This window comes from Calypte anna, chromosome 15 (genome assembly GCF_003957555.1).
Source record: "Calypte anna isolate BGI_N300 chromosome 15, bCalAnn1_v1.p, whole genome shotgun sequence".
In the NCBI taxonomy this organism is placed as follows: Eukaryota; Metazoa; Chordata; class Aves; order Apodiformes; family Trochilidae; genus Calypte; species Calypte anna.
In genome coordinates, this window is record NC_044261.1 from 906477 (window position 1) to 929256 (window position 22780).

A 22780-nucleotide genomic window follows, 5' to 3' on the forward strand; every position below is an offset into this window, starting at 1 on the left:
GTAATGCTAGTTCAGAAAAAAAAAAAAAAAAAAAAAAAAAAAAAAGGAAAAAACCCCAAACAAAATAAAAATAACAAACCCAAAGGTTTTTTTCCCCCTCCTCTAACAGCTGCCATATGAATATTCAAACATGCCTCTTCTCCCAAGCCAAGCAGGACATAAGAAAGACTTCATCCTACAGACTGCATCATCCCTGAATGTGGGAATTCACCTCTGGAACACATAAGATCCTATGATACTACACATATGATACTATGAATTGCACCAACCTAAAGGAGCAGTGGCTTTCTTGACCAGAATCATCAATACTAATTCAATACTTGAAGTAAGGCAATAAGACAAAAACAGAGGGGTAGTCTAGGAAACACCAGAAGCCACATGTCCCCTTCCTTGGGACAGCCAGCCTCTGGACACCCCTGCTCAGCCCTTACCAGCCTTTACTGCTGACACACTCAGACCCCACAGGGTGATATCATACAGCTGGAAAATGCTGAATTTGTACATAAAACCACTGCATGTGGAATCCTTCTCTCCTCCTGCACTTTCACACATTACAAATCAACGAATCCACCTGGAGGACCCCGAGTGTCCTGCACGCTGCTGTTCATCTCTTGCTTCCACTTTCTCAACTCAATGTTTAGTGAGCACTGGAAAGGGCATAAAAATACCAACCAACCAGTCTGGTTTGACACTAAAAAAAGCCACACGTGTCAAACAAAAAACTAAATTGGTTTGAAATTTTAGACAGCCAGGCTTAAGAAGTTCTGCTAAAACAATTTGCAGTCATTATTGCTCCAAGCAGATGGAAGAAGCTCCAGCAACACCATCACCTTACAGAGCTGGAGTTACCAGGACACAAATTCACCCGAATGAACCATCAGATCCCTGCTCTGTCATACCAGCTCCTCTTTATTTTGCATTCATTGGTTCCACTTCTTGCAAAGCCCAGTAATAATAAAAAACAACAAAATGAGCAATAATAAAATGCACAAGACTTCTGAAAAACCTGGGCCTATTTTTCCCCTGAAAATGGTACTTTTCAAGGTTTCTACCACTTGCATTCAGACAGTGAGGAAGAAACAGAACACAGCACAAGGTCTCCTGGAGCCACAGCCTGCTCCAAACAACCTGCACATAAAACAGGGGTTTGGGTACAACCATCACTGCTGAGACAACCCACAGCACAACAGAGCATCCCAGCTCCCACACTTGCCCTTGGGAAGAAGCAAAGGGACAGAGGGAAACACCAATGGTAAAGACAACAACATCAGCACAGCAAGCACTGCCAGAATCATCACAGCCCAACTGCATCAGCTTAGTGACACCAGGGGTTTAATCAGGGACCCAGAGGAGTTTTGCAGAGCTGCTGGCAAGGAAGGGCAGGGAGCAAGGCAGGCAGTGCCTGCTGGGGCATGGAGGGGAAGGATGGATGCTGGCAGCTGCAGAGCTTTATCAACACCGTGACATTGAGCAGAGGATGCTCAGGGAGGTACACAGGATGCTCAGGGAGGTGACAGAGGATGCTCAGGGAGGTACCAGTGGATGCTCAGGGAGGTACAAGCCACCTGCAGACACCCAAAACTGAACAGCATGCTTGAGGCAACAGAGACAAAAAAAGCACCTAGAAAGATGCAGAGGGATGACACAAGCGGAACAGCAACAAATACAGAAATTACATGAACAACTGCCAGGAAAATTTTCTCAGAGACAGCACTCTAAATGAATAAGCACAACAAGAAGGCGTTGAAGACAGAAAAAAAACAACGTCAAAGAGCTGAGACTGACAGCAGAGACAGAGGAGCTCCAGCCTCTGGTTTTGAGGTGTCACAGAAGTTTCCAGAGGCACAAGAACAGGCTGAAGGACACATCAAAGAAACAGCTGAAATTCAGAGAAAGAGTGCACTGATGCCAAGAGAACAAAATTGAAAAAGCAGAGGAGAAGACAGAGTAATGATGCTTAACTCCTAGGAGGAGATGTCACTTGGGCTTTAACAGTGCTGAGCAAATCACAAATAGCTCAGGATGGAACTGGAGAAGAAAAAGCAACCTCTGAGCATTCAATGAACCCCAATCAGGGTTTTTAACAAGTTAATTTGAACACTTGGTAAGAAAGCAAAGAGCACCTCAGAGACTGAGCTGCCCCAGGAAGAAGCTGCTGGGTACCAGTGCATGAGCACAGGGAACACAGGATGAGAGCTGAGGAAAAACATCACGGTAAAAGTGTGACTTGAGGACAAAAGCAACATGCCACTTCTGTGCCCAGAGGATGGGACTCAGAGGAAGGCAGAAGACCAAAGAAAAAAAGTTGGGATAACAATAAGGATTCACTTGATAGAGAATTACTGAAATGAGCAGGTTAGAAGGGACGAGAGAAAAACCCTCTACAACTGCAGGCAGGGCAGCCTGGCCAGATGGATGCTCTGTTTTGTTACCATGCCCTTGGTATTTGTACACCAAAAGCACCCTGAGCTTACGTGATGTTTATAGTAAGGAGGCTTCCATGTGAACTTTCCTGGCGAGGACAGGCAGAGGAGGACAGCAGGGCTGTACACCAGCTCTCTGCCAGCTCTGCACCCTGAGTCCCCTTACCTGATTTCCTGCACACTTTGTCTCAGCCTCACATTATGCAAAATCCTTTATTCAAAACAGAAGTAGCAGCTGGCCAATAAGGAGAGCTGTTATACAGTGTTCTTCCATTCCCTTTGGCCAAAATAAGGGAAATCTAAAATCTACATGGAAAAGGGGAAAGCTTCAGCAATCTGCTGAGTAACCTAAAAAAAAAATAAAATTGAGTGCACTTAATTTTCTCCTTTCTCCCCCCCAAACATGGAATAATTGGCATCAATTCTGCAGACAAATATTAAAGTTCTGTATTTGCTCTTATTTCAGTATGCATGGCCTCTTTTCCATACTTCTGCAGGGTCATTTGGCCCTTGCCAGCCCTGCTGTCCAGCCCTGCCCACCTACCCACAAACCAACAAGGTACAACTGAGAGATACCACAACTTCCCCAGCTTCTGGCAAGGCTCTTAGGAATGAAAGGAGGAAACACAAAAGGGAAGGAAAAGCAGATGACAGAGGATGGAAAAAGGGTTGTTTTGTTTTGGTGCTTTAAAAAAAAAAAAGCAAACCAAAACAAACAAGGCAGCACTAAGCCTCTTCCTTAGGCACTCAGGTCTCATCAGCCTTCACTTTCCCAAGCTGTGATATTTAACGATTTCAGGACAGAACCAGTCTGAGGATGCTCCGTGTAAACTCAGCAATAACCAGCCCCAGGGCCAATAAACTCTTCACCCTCCGAGTTTATTTGCTGCTAAGCCTTGGCCTGCAGCCTCGGAATTCTCTCTGCCTGCACTCGGGCCATTTCCTTGTAAACAGGAAGCCCCCTCGCATTTGCATGACAGCAACCTCAGTTCCTCCATTTAGTGGCAGCCTCACCTCCCAAAGAGAAAGCAGTGCCACAGGTGTGCCACCTGCCCCAGGACGGAAAACCTTTGTCACCTTACTGGAGGCAGTGGCACAGGACAGGGAGATAAACCCCAATAAATCTGCTGCAGCAAGGCCCCGACGTTTATTTTATTATGGATGGGACATTCCAGTGACCTTCCTGCCATCCATCCAGGAGGGCTGTGGGGTCACAAAGCTGTGCTCCTGCTCCTGCTCCTCCCAGGAGCTGCTCATACACACACAGGGAAGTCAAAATTCGTTTGGGAAAAGTGTTTGATTTCAAACTCGGGTGTGTTGGGTTTGGTTTTTTCCCTTCACTGTTACTATATCAACCTGCAGCCAACCATCCAATTTATGTAATTCTAAACGAATCCCTTTGCCAGCGATACAGAAATACTGAAGTGTACCCAACACACCATGTCTGTTTTAATGAGAAGGATAAAAAAAAAATAAAACAAACAAAAAAACCCAACCAGAAATCAGCATGGAGACATCTGACACCAGAATAACGGTCACAATTTCCTCCCGTGTGAGGAAATCCCTGGTTTCAGTTAGAAGCTGAGAAGTTCAGTCATTTCAAGCAACCTGGAGCCGTTTGTGGTCCCAGGCTTAGGTAAGTTTCTGTTCTCATTTACGTCCACACTTCCTCTCATTCATCTGCTGAGCTGTCCTATACCTCCCCTGTCCCCTGGCACTGCTCACAGCTGCAAACCTCTCCCTCTCCTAAAGCTTCTCCAGAGCACGGCAGTCCAGAATATTAGTCCAAAACACTATTTTTGCCTTCATCTTTCAAGTAATCTGCAAAGAGGTTCTTCTAGGAGCAGGGCATCTCAGCACCCAACCCGTCCCCTTCCCTCCTGCTCCACCAAACTTATACCTGGCTGCCATCTCCCACCCAGCAGAGCCCAACGTGGCCAAACCACCCCTGGGAGCTCAGGGAAAGCACCAAACACCCACAAAACGCAAACCCTGGAGAAGGAGAACATCACACCAGGGCCTCCAGGCCTCCTGCCATGCTCTGAGGCTGCACAACCCCTCGCAGGAGGGGATGTCCATCCCAGGGACAGCTCCCGAGGGTCCCCACCAGCACCACGGTGCTGCTGGCAGGACCCTCACCCTGCACACCACGAGGGACAGGAACAGCCCCAGCCCACCCACTGCCCAGCACACAGCCACCAGCATCCCCAGCACAGCATCACAGCTCAGGTTAACAGCGTGGGCTGCATTTCAGAGATGGTTTTGAGAAGCCTTGACACATCCCGGGAGGAAAACACGCGCCTGCAGCCAGCCACAACCAGACCCTCCCAACACCTGCCAAACTTCTTCACCAGAGCCTTCCCTGGCACTGCTGCAGGCTGGGCACCCCCTGTGCCCCTCACTGAGATATCAAAAATATCAAGCAGAAAAAGGCAGAAAAAAAAAACCCGAAAAAGCGAGCAGAGGGATCTCTCACCCAGCAGACAGCCAGGCCAGGCCACCGGCAGGACTGCAAACCATCTTGCGGTAAATTTCGGTTTACAGCTTTCCTGTTGCAACATTCTGTTTGCTGGTTAAACCTTCTTCTTAAATATGTATTATAATATACAGGGAGGCCAAGAAGGAGAGAGAAGGCTCGGGTTTAATTTCAGCAAGAAATAAGGAAGCGATGCTCGGGTGATTTTATAACGCACACGTAACCGGGGGGCTGTCATTGCCCAGAAAAGCAGCTTTTACCCCCAGAAAACGACCTCGGCTGTGCCCAGGCAGCCGGGGAGAGCTGTGGAAGCCGTGGGTGATGGAGCTGGCCCCCCAAAAAACCCCCCAAAACACAGCTCATGGCTGCACATCTCCTCAGCTCCCAGAGCCGAGGGAGAAACCTCTCACCCTCCCTGCCCGCATCGCTTGTCAGACCTCGTGAAGCAGCACCCAAAAAAAAAAAAAGTAAATAAATTAACACATAAATAAATCATAGCTCTGCAGAATTAAAACAGTGAGAACGATTCCGCTGGGTCTGCCCGTTATATTTCAGCTCACCGCTCGAAGAATTCCTCACCCGCTGGACTGAAGCCTCAAGTTTGGGATCAAATAAACACCCAAACCGTGGGGTTGTTATCGATTTTTATTCCCCCCCCCATGGATAAAAAGGTGGTGGCTTAGTTTTCGCGTTTTTCCTCCACATCTTTCCCTGCCGATAACCTCCCCCCCCCGCAGAACTTGGGTCAAACACCCACCCGACCCCGCCAGCAGCTCCGGCCGCAACCCCGGTGCTGCGGGCCGGCCCGGAGGCCGCGGGGAGGCAGAGGGCGGAGGGCCCGCTGCCTGCAGACCGTTATGTCCCGCACGGGGGGGGCCGGGAGCGGGGAGGCCGCCGGGCCGGGCCGGGAGGTACCTGGGCTCGGGCAGGGTGATCTTCTTGCTGGCCCTGGCCGCCGGGGTGCTCTTGCTCTTCTCCATCGCCATCAGGTAGCTGACATCGGCCAGCACCGCCTCCAGGTCCGCCATGTTCCCGCTCCCGCCGCCGGGCTGCAGATGGAGGCTCCGCCGGGGGCAGCCGCCCCCAAGGCGGGGGGTTGGCGGCGGGCGGGCGGGCGGGCAGGCGAGGCGGGCGGCGGCGGCGGCTCCCCCGCTCCCGCCCCCCCCCCCCTCCCCTCCCGCTCCGCCGGTGCCGCCGAGCGCCTCCCGGCTGCGCCTCTGTGTGTGCGAGAGCGAGCGGCGGGGGCCGGGGCCGCCTCCCCGCCCTCCGCGCCCCGGGCTCTCCGCCGGCCCCTACGCGCCCTCAGCCCGCGGCCGCCGCGGCGGGCGGGCGGGAAACCCCCCCCACCCCCCGGGGCCCTGCACCGCCCCCGCCGGGCTGGGCCGCAGCTCCCGCCGCCCCTCAGCGCTCGTCCGCCCCTGCCGGGCCCATGGCGGCGGCGGGGCAGCCCGGCGCGGCCCCAGCGGGGCAGGTCGGAGAGCGGCCGCGGGGCTGGGCGGCCATGGGCGGGCGGCGCGGCCGCAGGGGCTGCCCGGCAGCGGCGGAGCTCGGCGGCGTGAGGGGCTGCGGCGCCGCGGCTCCTGCAAAAATCCGGACCTGGATTCGGCGGCGGTCGCCGGAGCCGGGGCGGACCAGACTCCCGGGGAGGGGGCGGCCGGGATCCTCCCGGATCCGAGGGGCGACCGTATCGCCCCGCCGCCGGGGAGGGAGCACGGGAGCGAAGCCCCTGACACCTGATTCTAAGGAGCTGAGGAGGCAAGCGGAGGGTGCTGGATATTTAATTTCCCTCAGACAGGGCTTGGGGGTGCACCCCGGGACGCCCCTGTGCCACCCCCTTGCCCCGGGGTGCCCGGGGGGCTCAGCATCCCTGAGCCGAGCGGTGCCGTGGCCCAAGCACAGGTCTGGAAATGCCCTTCCCCGGGTTCTGTTGAGACCCGATGGGTTAACAGACAAATCAACGAACCTGTGTCAAACCCCGTTACAGCTCACTGAAACTTTTGCTGGCAAATAAGGTTGCAAAACAAGGCTGAAAACCACAGAAGCCGAGGGCTGGCCGGGCCCGGGACAGAGCTCCCGTTCCTGGCTGGAGGTGTAGTAGTAGCAGCTCTCCTGCAGCCAAGCAGATATGCAGATTTCTGCTTCTTTCTTTCCTGAATTTCGTCAAATATGTCATAAATAATTGGCTCAATGAAAGGCTAAGTCAATGACAAGTCTGAAGTTGAAAACTCAGCTTGTTTTGAGCTCTTATCAAGCACTGCCACTCCTCCTTCCTACATCTTTATGAAAGTTAATGATCTGATGAGAACTAGGTAGAGGATACGGCTGGGAGGATTTCACCATACAGCTCATTATGAACCGCCTGAGAATCTGCTTTTCCTTGAAAACGTTAATTTAAACCAAGAGTCTTCACCGGAACAGATCTGTTGGGTGAATGGGTGGGTTTTTTCATGATGAAGTGGAAGCAAACATGTTCTTTTTTTTTTTTTTTTTTTCCCTGAAGCTGAAGAGAACAGAGCAGGTAGTGCTGGCATCCCTCGCAAAGTTCAATCCCCCAAATGCCAGACTGCAGCTTTCCCTGGCATTTATATGCATCCTGGGTCGAGTGTTTGCCTGTATTACAAGTGGGATTTGCTTTCTCTGTGTGTGTTGTTTATGAATCAGTGTTTGCAGGTACTATTGTGTGTGTTTATAAACAGCATGTATTCCCCCGAGGTAAAGGAAACCCTGAATTAATCGATGCCAGGGTTAGCAGAGGTCAGAATACGATCCACTCTAAATGCATTTAAGTATCTCCTGACATTTCTGGGGTTGCTGACTGATACTGTTCAATCAATTTAAACGTGTCTCGAGGCCTGGCTTGGCTTCAGCACAGGGTTTTGCGTGCAGCATCTTGCAGAGCCAAGAAACCCTGCCTCCTCCCTGGTGTGCCTGCCTTCCGAGGAGCAAGCTTCTCCCACCATCTGTAGAAGATTTAAATGTTTAATTTTGCACTGCTCTGTTTCACAGGGTGACAGATGATATTGCAGAGAATAACAAGTCCAAAGTAGATTTATTAGGGTGCCCTATACTGTCACCATAACGGTGCAAGATGGCACACCAGGACAGAGGCACATTCACATCTCTGTGGCAACTCTGATAAAAAACGAGCCCTGCTGCTCTGCACAGCTGATGCTCACAATATACCTCTTGTGGGGAATGTTCACATGGAAGATTACCAAAGGCTGTTTTCTAAGTATTTCCAATATATTCCCAGAAATGCACAGAGTTGGAGATCAGGAGCATTAAGCAGTGCTTAGCTCAGTCCCCTCCATGGGATGCTGCTTTCTACAGGAACCTGCTGCTCTCCTCCCTCCTGCTCAGCAGTTCCGGGAGAGGATAATGTATTTATTGGTGATCCCAATGGGATCTGACTCTTCATGGCTTGTTTGTGAGACAGCCAAGCAGAGAGGTTATGTTTTGCTCCATCCTTGGCTAAAGGCAGAGGGCAGGAATCCCTTCCCTGCCTCCACCGAGCTCCTCTCCACAAAGTGTTTTAAATCAGCTTCGGACCCCGGGGTTACCTGGAGGTAAAGCACAGGAGCTCAGCTACTGCTTAATGAGGTTGTGTGAGGATTCATTAGTAAGCATCAGTGGAGTGCCTAGAGGACAGTAAGAGAGAAATAAATGCAAACTATTCTTAATAAAAATCAGGCAACGGGAGCCCCTCTGCTGCGTTCCCTGACGGTGCCCTGCAGCAGACACCAAGATGCAGCGAGTTGCTCCCATGGGACCCAACCCAGAGGGATGATTTTAGCCCAGCACCCCAAGGAAACAGCCTGACACCATCCCCTTTACCTGGGGTGGCTTTGTCCTCTCTGTCCCCACACCCAGCATGGAGGCACACAGCCAGGACATTCCTTCGCAGCGCCCGCACCCGGGCTGCATTGCATCCCATCTCCTTAATGCTCTGCTAATAGGCAGTGAGAGGCAATATGGAAAACAAACAGAGTAATTAATGGCCATTTCTGCAGCTGCCTTTATTCACTGACTATTCCAGAAGGAGCAATTTCACAGAAGACAGCCTCTGCCTTTGCAGAGCTGCTGCATTAGGCACCCAGAGTCTTAGGAGCTCTGGCCTCCTGGAGAAGCACAGTGGCTCCTCCACATCCCCACAGACTCCTCCAGTTTTCTCCTGAATACTCTTAATGAAAGCACTGCAGCCTCTTCTGATGGGTATAGCCCTCGGGGTAGTTTATCATAATCACGTTCCTTTTTGTAACAAGATGGTGTGATGATGAGGCCAAGTTTTAATTAGGAAAAAAAAACCGATGATGAAATTATCAAAGATATTATTCACCATCAAACATTTGGACTTGAACAGTCATAATAACTCAGGGGTGACAGGCCAAGGAGGCTGTGCTGGGGACAGCAGGAAATCTTGTCCCTGCTGGTCTGTGCAGTGGCAGAGCCTTGGCTGGGCTCCTGGCTTGGCTTAACCCTCCAGGAGGAAATACGAGTTCCTTTGGAATTGACTGAAATGATTTTAGCAGTATTTTTTAATCAAAACAAATTGTGAAGAAATAGTGACTCTAATTCAGCTGATGGCAACACGAGACTGCATTCTGCTGGCCCCTCACTAACTGGATTGCCAGCCACACGGGACAGTCTCCAGTACAGATCATCCCACAGAAACTGGGGCCCAGATCTCAGATGGATACAGATTGATGTGACTACATTGGCTTTGGGGGCCAAGGGGAAGCCCAGCTCCCTCTTCTCCAAGTCTGCCCTGGAGCTGGGGTTCAATTTCTCACAGCTCCCAGAGGAATCCCCATTTCTGAGCTGTGAACCCAGCCCTTCCTCTGCCATGCAAAGAGCAGGGACCAGCTCCAGAATGACACAGAGGTGAGCCACACCAACAGGCACACCTGGGCAGCCACTAACATGGCATGGATCCCTCCTGGCTTGGGTTTTTAGGGAGTTATTTCAGCACAGTTTGATTTTGCCCTCTGGCTGAATGGGAAGCCCCTGTGGCTCAGCTCCCAGGCAGCAGATGCTCTGCCTGCCCCAGGACACGGTGCTGGCACAAACCTGCAGCAGAAAGGGTGAGATGGGATGGGGGCTGAGGGGCTCCTGGGCTCTGTGTGGGCTCCTCCACAGCAGCAGCAGATCACACTTCTTTGCTTCTGTTGAGAACCAGAAATTATTTGAGTGATTTCCCAGTTCAAATCCCACTTACAGGCTGAGCTAAACTCTTCCTCCACTCATTCCATCTTTTGCCCAGGACTGAGCCACCTTCAAGAACTCTGAGATTCAAGAACAACAGCACATTTTGTTCCAGTCCAAAGCCAATGACTGCAGTGAGGACCCTAACAGCAAATGACTTAAAGCCCTCTGGAGAGTCCCCCAGCTCCAGCACTGGTACCAGCTGGCACTACAGAAACATTTTCCCTGTACAGACTGATTAGACAAACAGATGTCAAGAGGGAACCATGGTGCATTCACTGTTCCGTGGTCTGGCTTGGATGTAACTTGATAAACAAAAAAAAATTAAAAAAAAAATATCAATACTTGACTAATTTAGGTACAAATTTTGAGGGACAGAAGGAGAAGAACTGACAAGTGTGCAGACACTGAGCTGGCAGAAGTTAATGTGGAATCTGCCACAACATCTTACAGCAGATAAATCATGCAGTGCTGGAAATAAAAGCTCTCATCTGCGGGGAGGTTTTGCTGCCCGTGTCAGTACATCAGGAGGAGGCAATGAGCTCTGGCAGGCAGGGGGGGTTTGGGGCTCCAGCAGCAGAGTCCCTGCCTGGAGCAGCAAGTGGGGGGCTGCTGAGATGCCCCCTGAGGACCAGGGAGACTGCCAGCACCCAGCCAGCCTGCTGGAAAAACCTTTAAAAATGTTCCTTGGAAACAGCTCCAGTTATCTGGGAAATGCTTTCTAGTTACTTCTTTTCCCTCTTTTTTTTTTTTTTTTTTTTTTTTTTTTTTACTCACAGTCTATTTGCACACAAATTGGCATTTGCTGTCCTGGCTGATCATCCATCCAGATCCAATATCACACATCTGGGACCACAGCACTGTCAGTGGGAAGGTGGCTGAGAAGCCCTGGAGCTCCAGAGGTGCCTGGGGGATGTCCCCTTTCCTCCTGCCTGGCATCCTGGAGCTGCCTCTCCCCTAATCTGAAAATTGTGTTTAAAACCCAGGTGGGAACAACCCTCCCTCCCTCCCTCTGAACCTGCTCAGGAAACCAGAAGGGAAATGAACCCATTCTGCCTGAGCCACACTGTTCATTTTTCTAGTGGGCTGCATCATTCTCTATTTCAGTGAGATAAGCCAGCTCCTTGCAAACCCAGATCCCACCTGGTGTGTTCCATGTCCAGTGCCAGGGGCTGCTCCATCACCTCAGCCACCACAGGGTACCCCGGGTCGAGTCCTTGTGCCCACAAACCCCGTTGGAACCAGGTCCTGAGGTGAGAGGAATGCAGTGGCAGCCGAGGAGCAGGATGGCATGGAGTTTGTTTGTACTTCCATCACATCAAAGCGGCCCTTGTTTGACTTCTTCTCCCTTTAGTCTGGAGGAGAAGAAGGGGAAAGATTGGTTCCTATTAATAGCCTCGCATCCCACAAGATCCAAGCCTTGCAAGGAGCCATGAAAGACTGCAGCATCTGATTCTCTGAATAAATGAGGTAATTTTGGAAGAAGTGTGTGCTCAGCAGCCTTAATTACTGCCTTCCCCAGCTTGGTAGGAGACGACAGTGACAACTTAGTTCAGAGTCAGTGTTGCCCATGTCCCAGAGGAGCTGTGCAGTGCTGGAGAGCCCCCGGCACAGCAGGAGTTCTGCCTTGCCCTAAAACTCCCTGGTTTTGCAGCAAATATCTCCTGGACTGGCAAGGGAGGGAGGGAAAGGAGTGTCCCAGTAAAACAGGTGGGCACAGGGAGAGTTACATGGGAAAACGCACAGTGAATAAACTGTCAGTCACCTCAAAAGCATCTTTCTCCTAAAAAGCCTCCCAAGGGATTTGGCACCTTTAGCCCCGTGGCACTGGTGACATCCCCTGCCCTAGGGGACGATTCCCCCAAGAGAATCAGTCATTACCCTGCACTGAACAGCAGATGGGATGTAGAGAACATCCTTCTTCCAATTTTCAAGGTTCAGGATTCAACCAAGTGCTGCAATCCCATGGGCTGACGTGTCCCCTGCAAGGGCACCACAGGGAATTCAGGTACCAAAATGCCAGGCAGTGGCCAGGGAGAGGCAGCAAGTGGCCCTGCTGTGGTCCCTGTGCCAGCACCCTTGCCATGGCCACCACCCCTGCTGACCCTCAGACACCAGATCAGTGTCAAAGGAGACTTCTAACAGCTAAAGTGCCCTCCTTCTCCTTGGAGCTCATCACTGCAGATAATGGACTTCGCCTCCTGACCTAATCTTTGCTGTAAATCTCTCTCCTTTAATTGCTTATCATCTGGAAACCTCAGAGGGAACCAGGGCAGACATTGCCTGCCAAGTGATGGACCTGACCCATCCCCTCCCTCCCTGCCACTGTCCTGCTGCCAGCCTGCACCCAGTACAACCAGCACACCCAGTACAACCAGCACACCCAGACCACCCCTGGGCCCACTCACTGCCACACACAAGCAGCACAGGCCCAGAGCAGGGGCTGGGGTTCAGTCTGCTCCTCCAAAGATGCTTTTCATCACTAAAATGCCAGGAGGTTTTCCAGCTCTGCTTCCCATAAGGGCTGCAGCTGTGTCAGGACAGGGACACTCGATGGCTCAGCTGGGTGACAGCTGGAATCCCAGCTGGAATCCCAGCTCTCCTGCTCAGCCCCCAGAAGGGAAGGGCTCTGCTCCCCCTTCCCATGGCACAGCCTCTTCCCAGCCCTGGCAGAGCAGGGAAGCCATGGGAAGGCATCCCATGGATGTGCTGCTGTGGGGCTGGTGCAGCAGGACCCGAACCGCCCCGGCACCAAAGCTGCCAGGAGGTAGAAACCTGAATTTAAAGAATTAAGTTTCCACAGGAGCTGGTGTGGCTTGTGAGTACAAACACCTCCCCTGGCAGCGGGGAGCAATGTGCTGCTCTCTGGCTGTCAGAGGAGCAATCCCGTCCTGCAGAGGGAAGACGTCAGGGGCTGGGGAGGAAGGTTGCTAAGCGAGCCGTTCCCTCCTCATGATGCACGACTGCATCTCCCCGGCTCCCAAAATGGATGTTACATCCAAATGACATTTGCCTCAGAGCGTCTGAGCATCCCAAAAATAGCGTGCACGTTTCTGCCTCCCTGGTGTGGTTTTGCTGAAGAATGTCCCTATTGTCTGCTGGCCCCGTGGCATCTGAGGGATGGAAATTGCAGAAGCCTCTCGTGGTGGTGGTGGTGGTGGTGAGAGGGATGGGGAGCAGCACTGCTGGACTCCTGCCCCTTGCCCCCGGGGGACAAATCCTGCTCCTGTCCCACCTCCCAGCCCCACCAGCAGGAGCAGAGGCTGCACAGGGGTGGCAGAGGGGACAGTCCCCATGTCATACCCCTGGGCACCCAGCTAAAGCCAACTCTAAAGCCAGGGGCTGCAGGGTCCCACCGGCAGCACCCGGGGACCAGGAGGGACCAGCTGCTCACATCCAAATTTCATCCAAAATTGCCTCAACTCAGAGCAGTACAGGCTGCCTTTCTAGATAAACTGAACCGTACAGAGAAAAGGTGTGGCACCAGCTCCTGCACGTTATGTAAGGCATGAATTAAGAAATAGAAAAAGGGAAAAAAAAAAAAAAAAGTTTCGTCCGTTCCGAAGAGAGAAATTTGTTTTTCATTCTTTCCACGATTTCACAAGGACACCCACAGCAGCTGATCTTTGCAGTGCTCACATAATCCAGTGATATATTTTAATCCCATTATGTTGCCATGTGGCTGCTCGTAGTCCGCTCGGACTATGAGGAACAGATGTTCCCTAATTGCCACTTCTGCTGCCCAGGACTTTGCATCACTGGGAATAGTTTCTTTGCCTTTCCCGTTGGCATTGACAGCAGTTCCCTGCCCTGTGTTACCCACCCACAACTGGGAGATGCTGCCCGGGTACCCCCCAGGCTGGTGGGGTCTGCACCCACTCTGCAGCCCTGGGCACAGGATGGGTGACACCTCCTCTGCTGGCCCTGCTTTCCTTCCCCAGCTCATACCTTGGCTCTGCATACTACCAAAGCCTTTTGGGGTGGTCCTGAGGGTTTCACAATCCAACTCTGGGAAAGCCACGCTGCGGGGCCGGTGCTGGGGAAGGTCACCAAGCCCTCCCCCAGCTGAAATCCTCTGGGAGGCTTTAATCCCATTACGTCTCCATGTGGCTGTTTCCAATCCTGGCTTTTGAAGAAGTGATGTTTCTTAATTAGCCTTTGAACTGGACAGGAGTTTTGACATGCTGAAAGAAGCCTAGGAAGCTGTAAAGATGCTTTTTTTCTTTTTTTTTTCCTCTCCCCTTCCTTTTCTTCTCCCTCTTTGCACTAGTTAGGAACAAACCCAGTAGGAATTGGAATGGGATGGGAGCTCAGCATCCTTCCATGCTTCCAATGCTCCCTGCTTGGGTCAGCTGCTTCCCAAGCTGTGGGTGCCAGAAGGGGCTCAAGGAGCACGGGTGTCACCTCTGCTGATGAATACAAACCATCCCCTCTCCTGTTCTCCGGGCTGGGACCAGCCCAGGGGTGCTGAGGGGTCCTGTGCTGCCCCCCACATCCCTCTGTCCTGGGCTGTGTCCTCTGCTCTCCTGAGCCTGCCTTTGGCTGCAGCATTGGGAGCCTGAAACGGGACCATCACTTGACCCAGCACATCCTTCTCACATCAGCATCAAACACTGGTCACTGCAGAGAGGTCATTTGGTAAGGACAAGCTGAGCAGAGATCTTCTACTCCAGTGCCAGGACTTGGTGTGTCCCCTCTGCCAGCCCCCCAGCAGGGACCCACCACACAGCAGGTCTCCTTGCTCAGCTCCTGCTTTTTCTCTGATCAAAAGAGGGAGAAAACCAAGGAGGCAGCAGCTGGGAGCTCAGCATCAGCTCCCCAAGGACAGCAGGAACCAGGCATCCTCACCAAAGGAGGGACAGGCTCCTCTCAGCAGCAGAAATAGCACCACATTATTTCACCCCTGTCCCATCTTTCACACTAATCAGAGGTGAGATTGCTTTTCCACATGCCAAAGCTGAGCTCTGATAAATCACAACTCTGCCCTGAAAACCACAAGACCGTCCTAATAATACAGCCTGGGATCCTGGTTATTTTTCCTTTCCTAAGCCTGTAGTATTTGTGGCTGTGGTCTGTGCATGTATGCACAAACACGAGGCTCAGGGCTCAGTATAAAGGAGGGGAAAAAACTAAAAAATCAAAGCTAAAAGTCTCATGTAATCACATGGCTTCAGAAGCTGGAGAATTAAAGATAACAGTACCAATCACCTCCAAAGGACAAGAATCTGCAAAGCCCACAGTAAACCCTTAGCAGTTGGCAAGGAGCACTCAGTACCCAAAGTATCCAGGCTGTGGGTAAAACTATGACTAAGAATAAACACTTCATATTTTTCAAGACTATTGTTTTTTAGCCAAAGATTTCCCTGACCTCACCACATCTCCCAGAGCCTTGGGATTCACCCAGCAGGGAGGCAAAGGGAAGCCAGGGTGAGAACACAAGCACTTACACATCTCTACTCAGCACGTTTTCTTCCACCCCACCAGCAGGCACCTCCTGAGGACAGGCAATGGCCAATGCCCAGATGGAAGGGAAAGGCACCTAAATCTCATCTCAGCTGCAATTTAGCCATGGAGTTTGCATTATTTTTATCCTGGCATTAATTACTCAATGGGGGAGAATTGACCTGCAAAGGGTCCCAGGGGATCCTAACAGCACCTGCAGCTCCCACAAGCCCTGGTGCTGGGGGGTGCTTTGAGCTCCCCCATAGTATTTACTGGGTAAAAAAAACCAAAACCCAAAACCAACCAAAAAAAACCCCACCAAAAAAATAGCCAAAACCACCAAAAAAACCCCCCACATAATTTGCCAGTCTGGAAAACAGCTTTTGCTCTCCCATCTATTGGCATGACAGCAAAACCACCCACCCGCTGGCAGAGCCGTGGGACTGCTGAAATATCACCAAGCTCTGCTGCTGGCAGCACCCACTGTCCCCCACAGCCCCAGTGGCAGCAGTGGGGGCGTGGGTGCAGGGGGTGACACCACCCAAAGGACAAGGGACGTGGAGTGAGGTGGCCACGAGGGGCACTGAGCTGCGGGTGGGGAGTGGGTGGGTGGGGAGCAGGGTGCCAGATGGCACTGCCACAGCTCGTGTGGGCCGGAGGCAGCCGTGGGCTTCTGAATCAAATCTTAAAAGGAAAAAAAAAAATGTAAAAATAAATTTCCAGCACATTTCTCCCAGAGCCAGCAAGGCGTCTGCTCAGCCGTGCAGAGCTGTGCCTCCTCGGTGACATCTCCCCAAACTCGGTTCCTGGTGACATCTCCAATGGCAGCAAATCCCCCCACAGCCAAGGGTGGGCCTGGGACCCTCACCCACCCAGCAGCCCTGCTCCTCACCCCCCCTGCTCCCCACCAGCTCTTCCTGCTGGGCTCTGCTGAGCCAAACAGCCCCACAGCTCTGCCCCACCCTGGGGCTCCACCATTCCTATGGTTCCCCTAAAGGGAAAAGAGAGATGGAAGGAGGAAACATCCTGGAGAAGGACACTGAGCCAGACTGAGCAGCCCACACTGCCTTCTCCAGCCCAGGGTGCTCCAAGCCTCATCCAACCTCCAACACTGCCAGGGATGGGGCAGCCACAGCTCCTGGGGGGCAACCTGGGGCTCAGCACCCTCACAAGGAAGAATTTCCTCCAAACATCTAACCCAAATCTCCCCCCTTTAAACCATGACCCCTTGCCCCATCACTCCAGGCCTGTGTCAGGACCCTGTCCACACACCTCTGGGCTCGTTCACATTTTCTTCCTCTTCTGTTTTGGGTCCATTTCCCCCCGTGCTGCTCACCCCCAGGCTCTGCAGCCCCCCGAGGGGCAGCCCCGGTCTCTGCTCTCACCTCATTGCTGGTTTGAGCAGTTTGCACCCACCAAATCCTGTTCTCCCACCTCCCAGTGGCAGCCAAAGGCAGCACGAAGGAGCCCGTGTCCCCGCTTTTCTGTAAAACCCTCACGATTCGGGAGGAATTTTCAGGTCCGGGATGGCTCCGAATTTCCCCCCGGTGAGGGGAAGGCAGAGATTTTCCCTGCCAAGGCACGCCTGGCCCAGCCGCTGACATTTTGCAGCAGCGTTTGGCAAACGAGGGATTCAGCTGAGGCTCCCTGCGGGGCTGGGCTGTGCCAACCCGCTGCTTTCTGCCCGGTTCCGTCAGCCCAAAGCAGCCAGAAAGGTTCTGAGACGCGGAGGATCCAGGCAGCAGAACAGCATCCCCCGGAGAATCCCGGTTTTGCTGGAGTTCACCCCAAATCGCAGCAGCCAGGGGGAGGGCCCTGCTCTTTAGCATTATTAATGCTAAATTAAAGCGTTGTTGCTAATTAAAGCTTACAAGGGCTAATTGGTAATGCAATTAGCCTGCAGCTGTCCTGAGCGAGAGGGCAAAGCCCCCACAGCTGCTTCTGCACCCCCTGATGCCTTGGGGACATCTTTGTACCCCCCAGAGGGCACTGGGGGCAGTGGAGGAGCCCCTCACCCACTCCCCTGCACCCCAGGGCTGAGCCCCCTTGCCGGACCCCCCCGGGGTGCCGACTGGGGAGGGGGTGGGCAGCTCCCATCCCTCCTCCCATCACCTCCCAGTGAGACAGCAGTGGGTGGCACTGAAAACATCAGGGATGCAGCGATGGGGCCCCCTCCCCAGCCAGGAGCACGGGAACATCCCGCTGGTGCGGTCCCTCCTCCGCTACCCCCCCGGATGAAAGGTCCTGAGCCAGGACTTTCAAACTCCAAGCTTTATTCGGTTGCTTCGGCAGCGCCGTGCATCACACGGGGGGAGGTGGGGGGCGAGGCCGCGGGGGGGTGACAGTGGCTGCCGGGGGACACTTGTGGGTTGCGGGGCTCCCCCCGGCCCGGCTCGGGCCGGGGTCTCTAGTTGGTGGGGTGGTAGGCGCCGCGCTGGTGCCACTGCATGTCCCGAATGCGCCTGACCGACTGGATCTGGGGGTGCTGAGCGCCGAAGTCTGAGCTGTCCTTGTAGTCCCCCTTCTCAAACAGGTACTGGTAGCCCCGGTAGCCGGGGTACTGGTAGCCCACCCACCTGCCGAGGCAAGCATGAGGAGGGTCACGTCGGGTCACTCGCCCACCCACCGTGCTGCCACGCAGCCGAGGGGCTGCTCTGGTGTCCCCCGTGTCCCCCCGTGTCCCCCCGGACTCACGTGCCGCTCTGCACCCGCACGGATGAGACCTTCTCCTGGTAGCCGTGTGCGTGGAAGCTGGGGACATCGTCGTCGATGATCTCGATCTTCTTGCCGGTGAAGCTGGGGTTTTCGTACAGCACGATCTTGTGCTCCTGGCTGTCCTGCAGCGGGGACAGCGGAAAGGGGACATCAGCAGCCACCGGCACCCAGCACAGGGCGGGGAAAGGGGGGGAGGGGAGAGGGGGCAAAGCCCAGGGGCTACGGGGAAACTGAGGCACGGGGTCTGCACCGCGTGCCGCCGCTCCCCCCGGTGCCGGGGGTGCTCCGCATCCCTCCCGTCCAGCTCAGCGAGCTGGGGGACTCCCGGGGGCACTGCCCGACTTACCCGGGGATGTTCTCCACCCTGGGGTCACCTGTCCCTGCCCCCGGCCCCGCGCTCCCTCCGACCCCCCCACCGGCTCCCCGGACCCCGGGGCTGGGGCGGGGGTGCGCAGGAGGGGGGCCCCCTCTGCCCGCGGGGCTTTGGGGTGCGGGGGAAGGCTGGGGAACACTTCTGGCTGCAGACCTTGGTCTGGCGGGTGGGTAGTGGCTGTCTGGGTGCTCTCACCACTTTGATGGGTCTCAGGGAAGTGATGCTGTCGCTTCTCCGGCTGTTGGTCCAGGAGTCCCAGCGGGGGTATTCCCCCTTCTCAAACACAAACTGCTCCCCTTTGCAGCTTGCCTGCTCGTAGCCCACCCAGCTGCAAGAGAGCAGAGGGCGACCTTCAGGGGGGGCAGCAGCACGGGGACCACCGACCCCCGGGCTGAGCCCCCCGGCAGAGCTCAGGGCCCTCTGCTCCTGCTGGAAAGGGGAAAGGGGCTCCCAGGGGGAGGGGGCAGCTCTGCCCAGTGCCCCTACCCACACACGGGCACCATCCCAGCTGGAAACATCCTGCTCGGGATGCTCCAAGGGGGTGTCCATCCACCCTCGGTCCCACAGAGCACAGGGTCACCCACACGTCCCAGTGGGGCTGTCCCCCTCTCAGGGTGCTCTGCAGCTGCCTTGGGTGCAGCCAGAGCTCCAGGAAATTTTCTGGGGCTCCCCCTTTCCCCCCCCAGGAGCAGGGGGGATGCTGGCAGCACCTGTGGCCATCCCAATAGGAAGGAAACCAAACTGGGGGTAACACTGCCATCTGTCCCAGCTCCCCCCCCCCCGAGCAGGGCTGGGGGACACCATACCCTCAGGGGACCCTGTCACCCCCTGCTCACCTGCTGGGGAAGTGTCCTGGCAGCATCAGCCAGGTGAGACAGGGTGCTGGTGCCTGCAGCAGGGAGACCCCCAGACCCCCAGACCCCATCCCAGCCCCTGCCTCCCCCCTGCATGGCACCACAGTCCCGTCCCCCCCCCCAGCACCTACGGTCCAGAATGCACGAGGATGGAGCCCACTTTCTCCACACCAGCTTCCTTCAGGTTGGGGCAGGCCCCACTCAGCTCATGGCACCGACCCTGGAAGTTCTCCTGCTCAAAGATTGCAATCTGGAACAGAGCAGGGGGGGGTCTCAGAGGGGTGGGCACAGTGTCCAGGCACTGCAAAGGAGCACATGGTGTCCCCAGCTCAACACAGCACCATGTCTGCTGCTGCCCAGACCCCAAAACCTGCACGCTGGTGTTTTTAACCAGCCAGAGAGCATCAACCAGCTGTCCATCCCTTGGAGCTCCTGCTCCTGGGGGCTGCAAGTCCCCGTGGGTGCTGGTCCAGCACTCAATAGCTGCTCACAGAGGTGTGCTGGGGCACACAGAAGGGTGCTGGGGCAGGGGGGGCAGTGGGGCAGCCCCAGGGCACAACCCCACCAGCTCAGCACAGATCTCAGGGCTCATGGAGGCACAGCTCTGCTGCCTCTGCAGGGCTGGCCCACAGGAGATCAGGAGCTCATCCCTTCTCTCCTATTCCTGCTCTGGTAAAACCCTCTGTGTCTCCTGCCCCTCTCCCTCTCCCCTCATCCCTCTGCAGAGGGCTCAGCACCACAGCTGATGATGCTCAGCACCAGGCAGGAACTCTCAGGGATGCATCACAGCAGCTCAGCTGCTCCCCAGGGGTGTCCTGGGGGATGCTTTGGGTGCTCCGTGAGGTTGAGGGTGCCCCGGCCCCACTGCAGGGCTGGGAAGCCACACACTGACCTTGGAGCCTGCTTGCTGCTGCTTGGAGGCTGGCATCTGGTGCTCGGAAGCCATCATCAGCTGGGTTGTCCACTGCCTTGGGGAGGAAAACTCTGAAAGGTTAAAAACTGCCACTGAGGAGGCACCTGGGACCATGCTGGCAGCCCCACAGCCCACCTGGTGCTCTGCCCAGTTGCTCAGAAAGTGTTACTGGGGCTGGGCTCACAGCCAGACCCCTTTCAGGGCTGCTCAGCACCACTCACTTGTGGAACAAACCTCTCCAGGCTTGTGGAGGAGCCCAGGTGATGGTCCTGCTGCAGCATCACTCGTGATGGCACCTGCAGAGGGTCCCCAGCCCTGAGCAAGGGGACCCATGAGCCCCGAGTGGTCCTGAGTCGTTCCCAGGGGAGCTCAGCCTCTGTGGCCAAGGCTGCTCCCACTGTCCCTGCCCAACAAGGGACAGCTGAGGAGTCCCTGTCCCATGTGGGTGCTTGAAGAGGGTGAGAAGCTCCCAGCCCTGTGTCTGTGTGTCCTGGCACAAGGAGGAACCCTTGTCCTCCAGCCCAGCAGGACCCCCCTGTCTGAGCAGGCTCCAAACCAGGTGAAAACTGCTCATTTCCACTGAAACAAGAACTGAGCCACAGCCGGGTGGCAACACTCCTGCTTTGGCCACCAGAACTGGGCAGCAGGGACAGAACTGTCCCCAGAGCCCACCCCACCTGTGCCCACATCCTTCTGCCCCTCTGCCTGGGGAGCTCCAGCACCGGGAGGAGGAAATGACCAAAAAGAAAAAAAAGAGGACAATAAATAGAAAAAAAATCTTACCAGTTATACCAGTACCCGCTTGAGCCAGTGAAGGGCTGAGGCCGAGGGGTGGAATTTATACCGAGCCGCAGCAGGACGGTGCCAAAACTATTGACAGAATGGTTAAAGCATGATCCAAAGCCAGACTGCTGGATTAAACCCCAATGAAAACCAAGGTCAGCTGATCCGCCGCTGCCTTTGTCTCCCCGAGCCCCAAGTCAGGGAGTTATTTCATGAGCTTTCACATCCCAGCCTCCCCCTTTGTTGGGTTTGTTGGCAAGGAGCTTTGGAGTTTGCCTGCATCAGCCCAATGTGTGCCAAGCCCCAGCACAGCCCTTGCAAACAAAGCCCCTTCCAGCCCCACTTCAGGAATTTCAGAGCCAGGGATTTTATCCCTCCAGCCACCCCCAAAACTGCTGAAGTTGGCTCTTTCCATGCGTGATAAAACCAACCTGAAAACCCCTGGGGAGGGGGACTGGATGGGGTCCCACAGCCCCCCAGACACTGGGGACTCCCTGGGACCCCCTCAGGGATGGTCCTGGGGCCACCACCAGGAGCATCCTCAGCACGGGGGCAGCACAGGGCAGGGGGGCTGCTGCTTCTCCATTATCCCCCATTTTTGGGGTCCCTGAGAGGGGTCCCAGCCCCGTGGGGCAGCAGGAGCAGTGGCACAGAGGCTCCTCCATCACTCCAGGACTAAGCTGGGGGCAGTGGGGGTCACAGCAGGGGACACGTCCCCAGAGCCTGCTCAGGGCTGTGCCTGTCCCCAGGGATGAGCAGAGGGTTGAGGGGCACCAAACCCACTGCCCTGGTGGCCTTCTGGCTCGGGGAGCTGATTGTAACTGCAGGAAAGTGAATTTCCCAATGGGGGGGTGACAACCCAGATATCAGACACCCCTCCCTCTCACCACCCCACAGAAGAGGGGGGGAACCCCTGTCACCCGCACCCCCACAGCATCCCCCTGCTGCAGAGCAGCTCTCTCCTGCACACAGAATTCCCTGGGGGTGCCACAGCAGATGTGCTGCAACCCCCTCCCCCGTGGCACATCAGGGCTCTGCTCCCACACCCAGGGTCACCTTCCCTGGGTCATTGTCACCAGAGCCAGTGCCACCAGGAGGGCTCGGTCCCCAGGGTCTGCAGCTGCCCTGGCTGGGGGGTCACAGGCAGGCTCTGTGCCACCACCCAACACTCCCAGCACTGCCACCACCCTTCTGTCCCTGTGCCTCAGCTGGCACCTCGGGGACACACAGCCACTGCCCCCCCAGGTCCCAGCACAGCTCCTGCCTGCCCTGCCCTGGGCTCTGCCTTCAGCTGGGATCAGTGCTGGGCCCTGGGACACCATTCCCAGACCATCCTGGAAGAAGTTTTTGCCACTCAGGGCCACAAAATCTCCTTGAACAGCTGGAAACCCAAGCCCAGATAAATAGTACTAAAAATAAATAATAAAAAAGTAAACAACAGTAATAATAATAATGATGATAATCATCCCCATCGTTATTACTAACAGCACCAAAGCTCTGGAGCAGTGTTTGGTGACCAGCACAATGGGCTTGGGCAGCCCCAAATCCATCTCCCATCTCTGACACCAGTCCTGGGGGGCTGAGGCTGCTCCATGCTGG

General features: G+C 54.8%; 2 protein-coding genes across 5 annotated transcripts in view; both read right to left on the minus strand.

The window, feature by feature from the left end:
* GRK3 (G protein-coupled receptor kinase 3) overlaps window positions 1-6020 on the minus strand; it is a 54382-nt gene extending 48362 nt beyond the window's left edge. For 2 of the 3 annotated variants that reach the window (XR_003988238.1, XR_003988239.1), the window contains exon 1: window positions 5815-5983. Coding sequence is in view for 1 of the 3 variants with exons in the window: in XM_030460885.1 (XP_030316745.1) it covers window positions 5815-5927 (113 nt within the window). In the remaining 2 variants the exon portion in view is untranslated. Of the gene's footprint in view, window positions 1-5814 lie in introns of all 3 variants that reach the window. The other variant, XM_030460885.1, reaches the window with a different exon arrangement.
* Window positions 6021-17812: 11792 nt separating this feature from the next.
* CRYBB2 (crystallin beta B2) lies at window positions 17813-21225 on the minus strand. 2 transcript variants are annotated; one of them, XM_030460915.1, is made up of 6 exons: window positions 21182-21225; window positions 20378-20453; window positions 19617-19735; window positions 18785-18959; window positions 18238-18380; window positions 17813-18119 (listed from the first exon to the last, which is right to left on the minus strand). In XM_030460915.1, exons 2-6 carry the CDS (start codon window positions 20432-20434, stop codon window positions 17951-17953), a joined length of 663 nt encoding a protein of 220 aa, XP_030316775.1. In that variant the 5' UTR covers window positions 20435-20453; window positions 21182-21225; the 3' UTR covers window positions 17813-17950. The 2 variants fall into 2 exon arrangements, with proteins under 2 accessions (XP_030316775.1, XP_030316776.1); XM_030460916.1 differs by having other exon boundaries at window positions 17869-18119; window positions 18827-18959.
* Window positions 21226-22780: the final 1555 nt, after the last annotated feature.

Coding starts and splice junctions, on each gene's coding strand:
- CRYBB2 (XM_030460915.1), bottom strand. CDS start 20,434: ATGATGGCTTCCGAGCACCAGATGCCAGCCTCCAAGCAGCAGCAAGCA. Junction 19,736..20,377: donor AGCAGCAAGCAGGCTCCAAG/GTCAGTGTGTGG, acceptor GCTCTGTTCCAG/ATTGCAATCTTTGAGCAGGA. Junction 18,381..18,784: donor TACCCACCCGCCAGACCAAG/GTCTGCAGCCAG, acceptor TCCCCGCTGCAG/GACAGCCAGGAGCACAAGAT.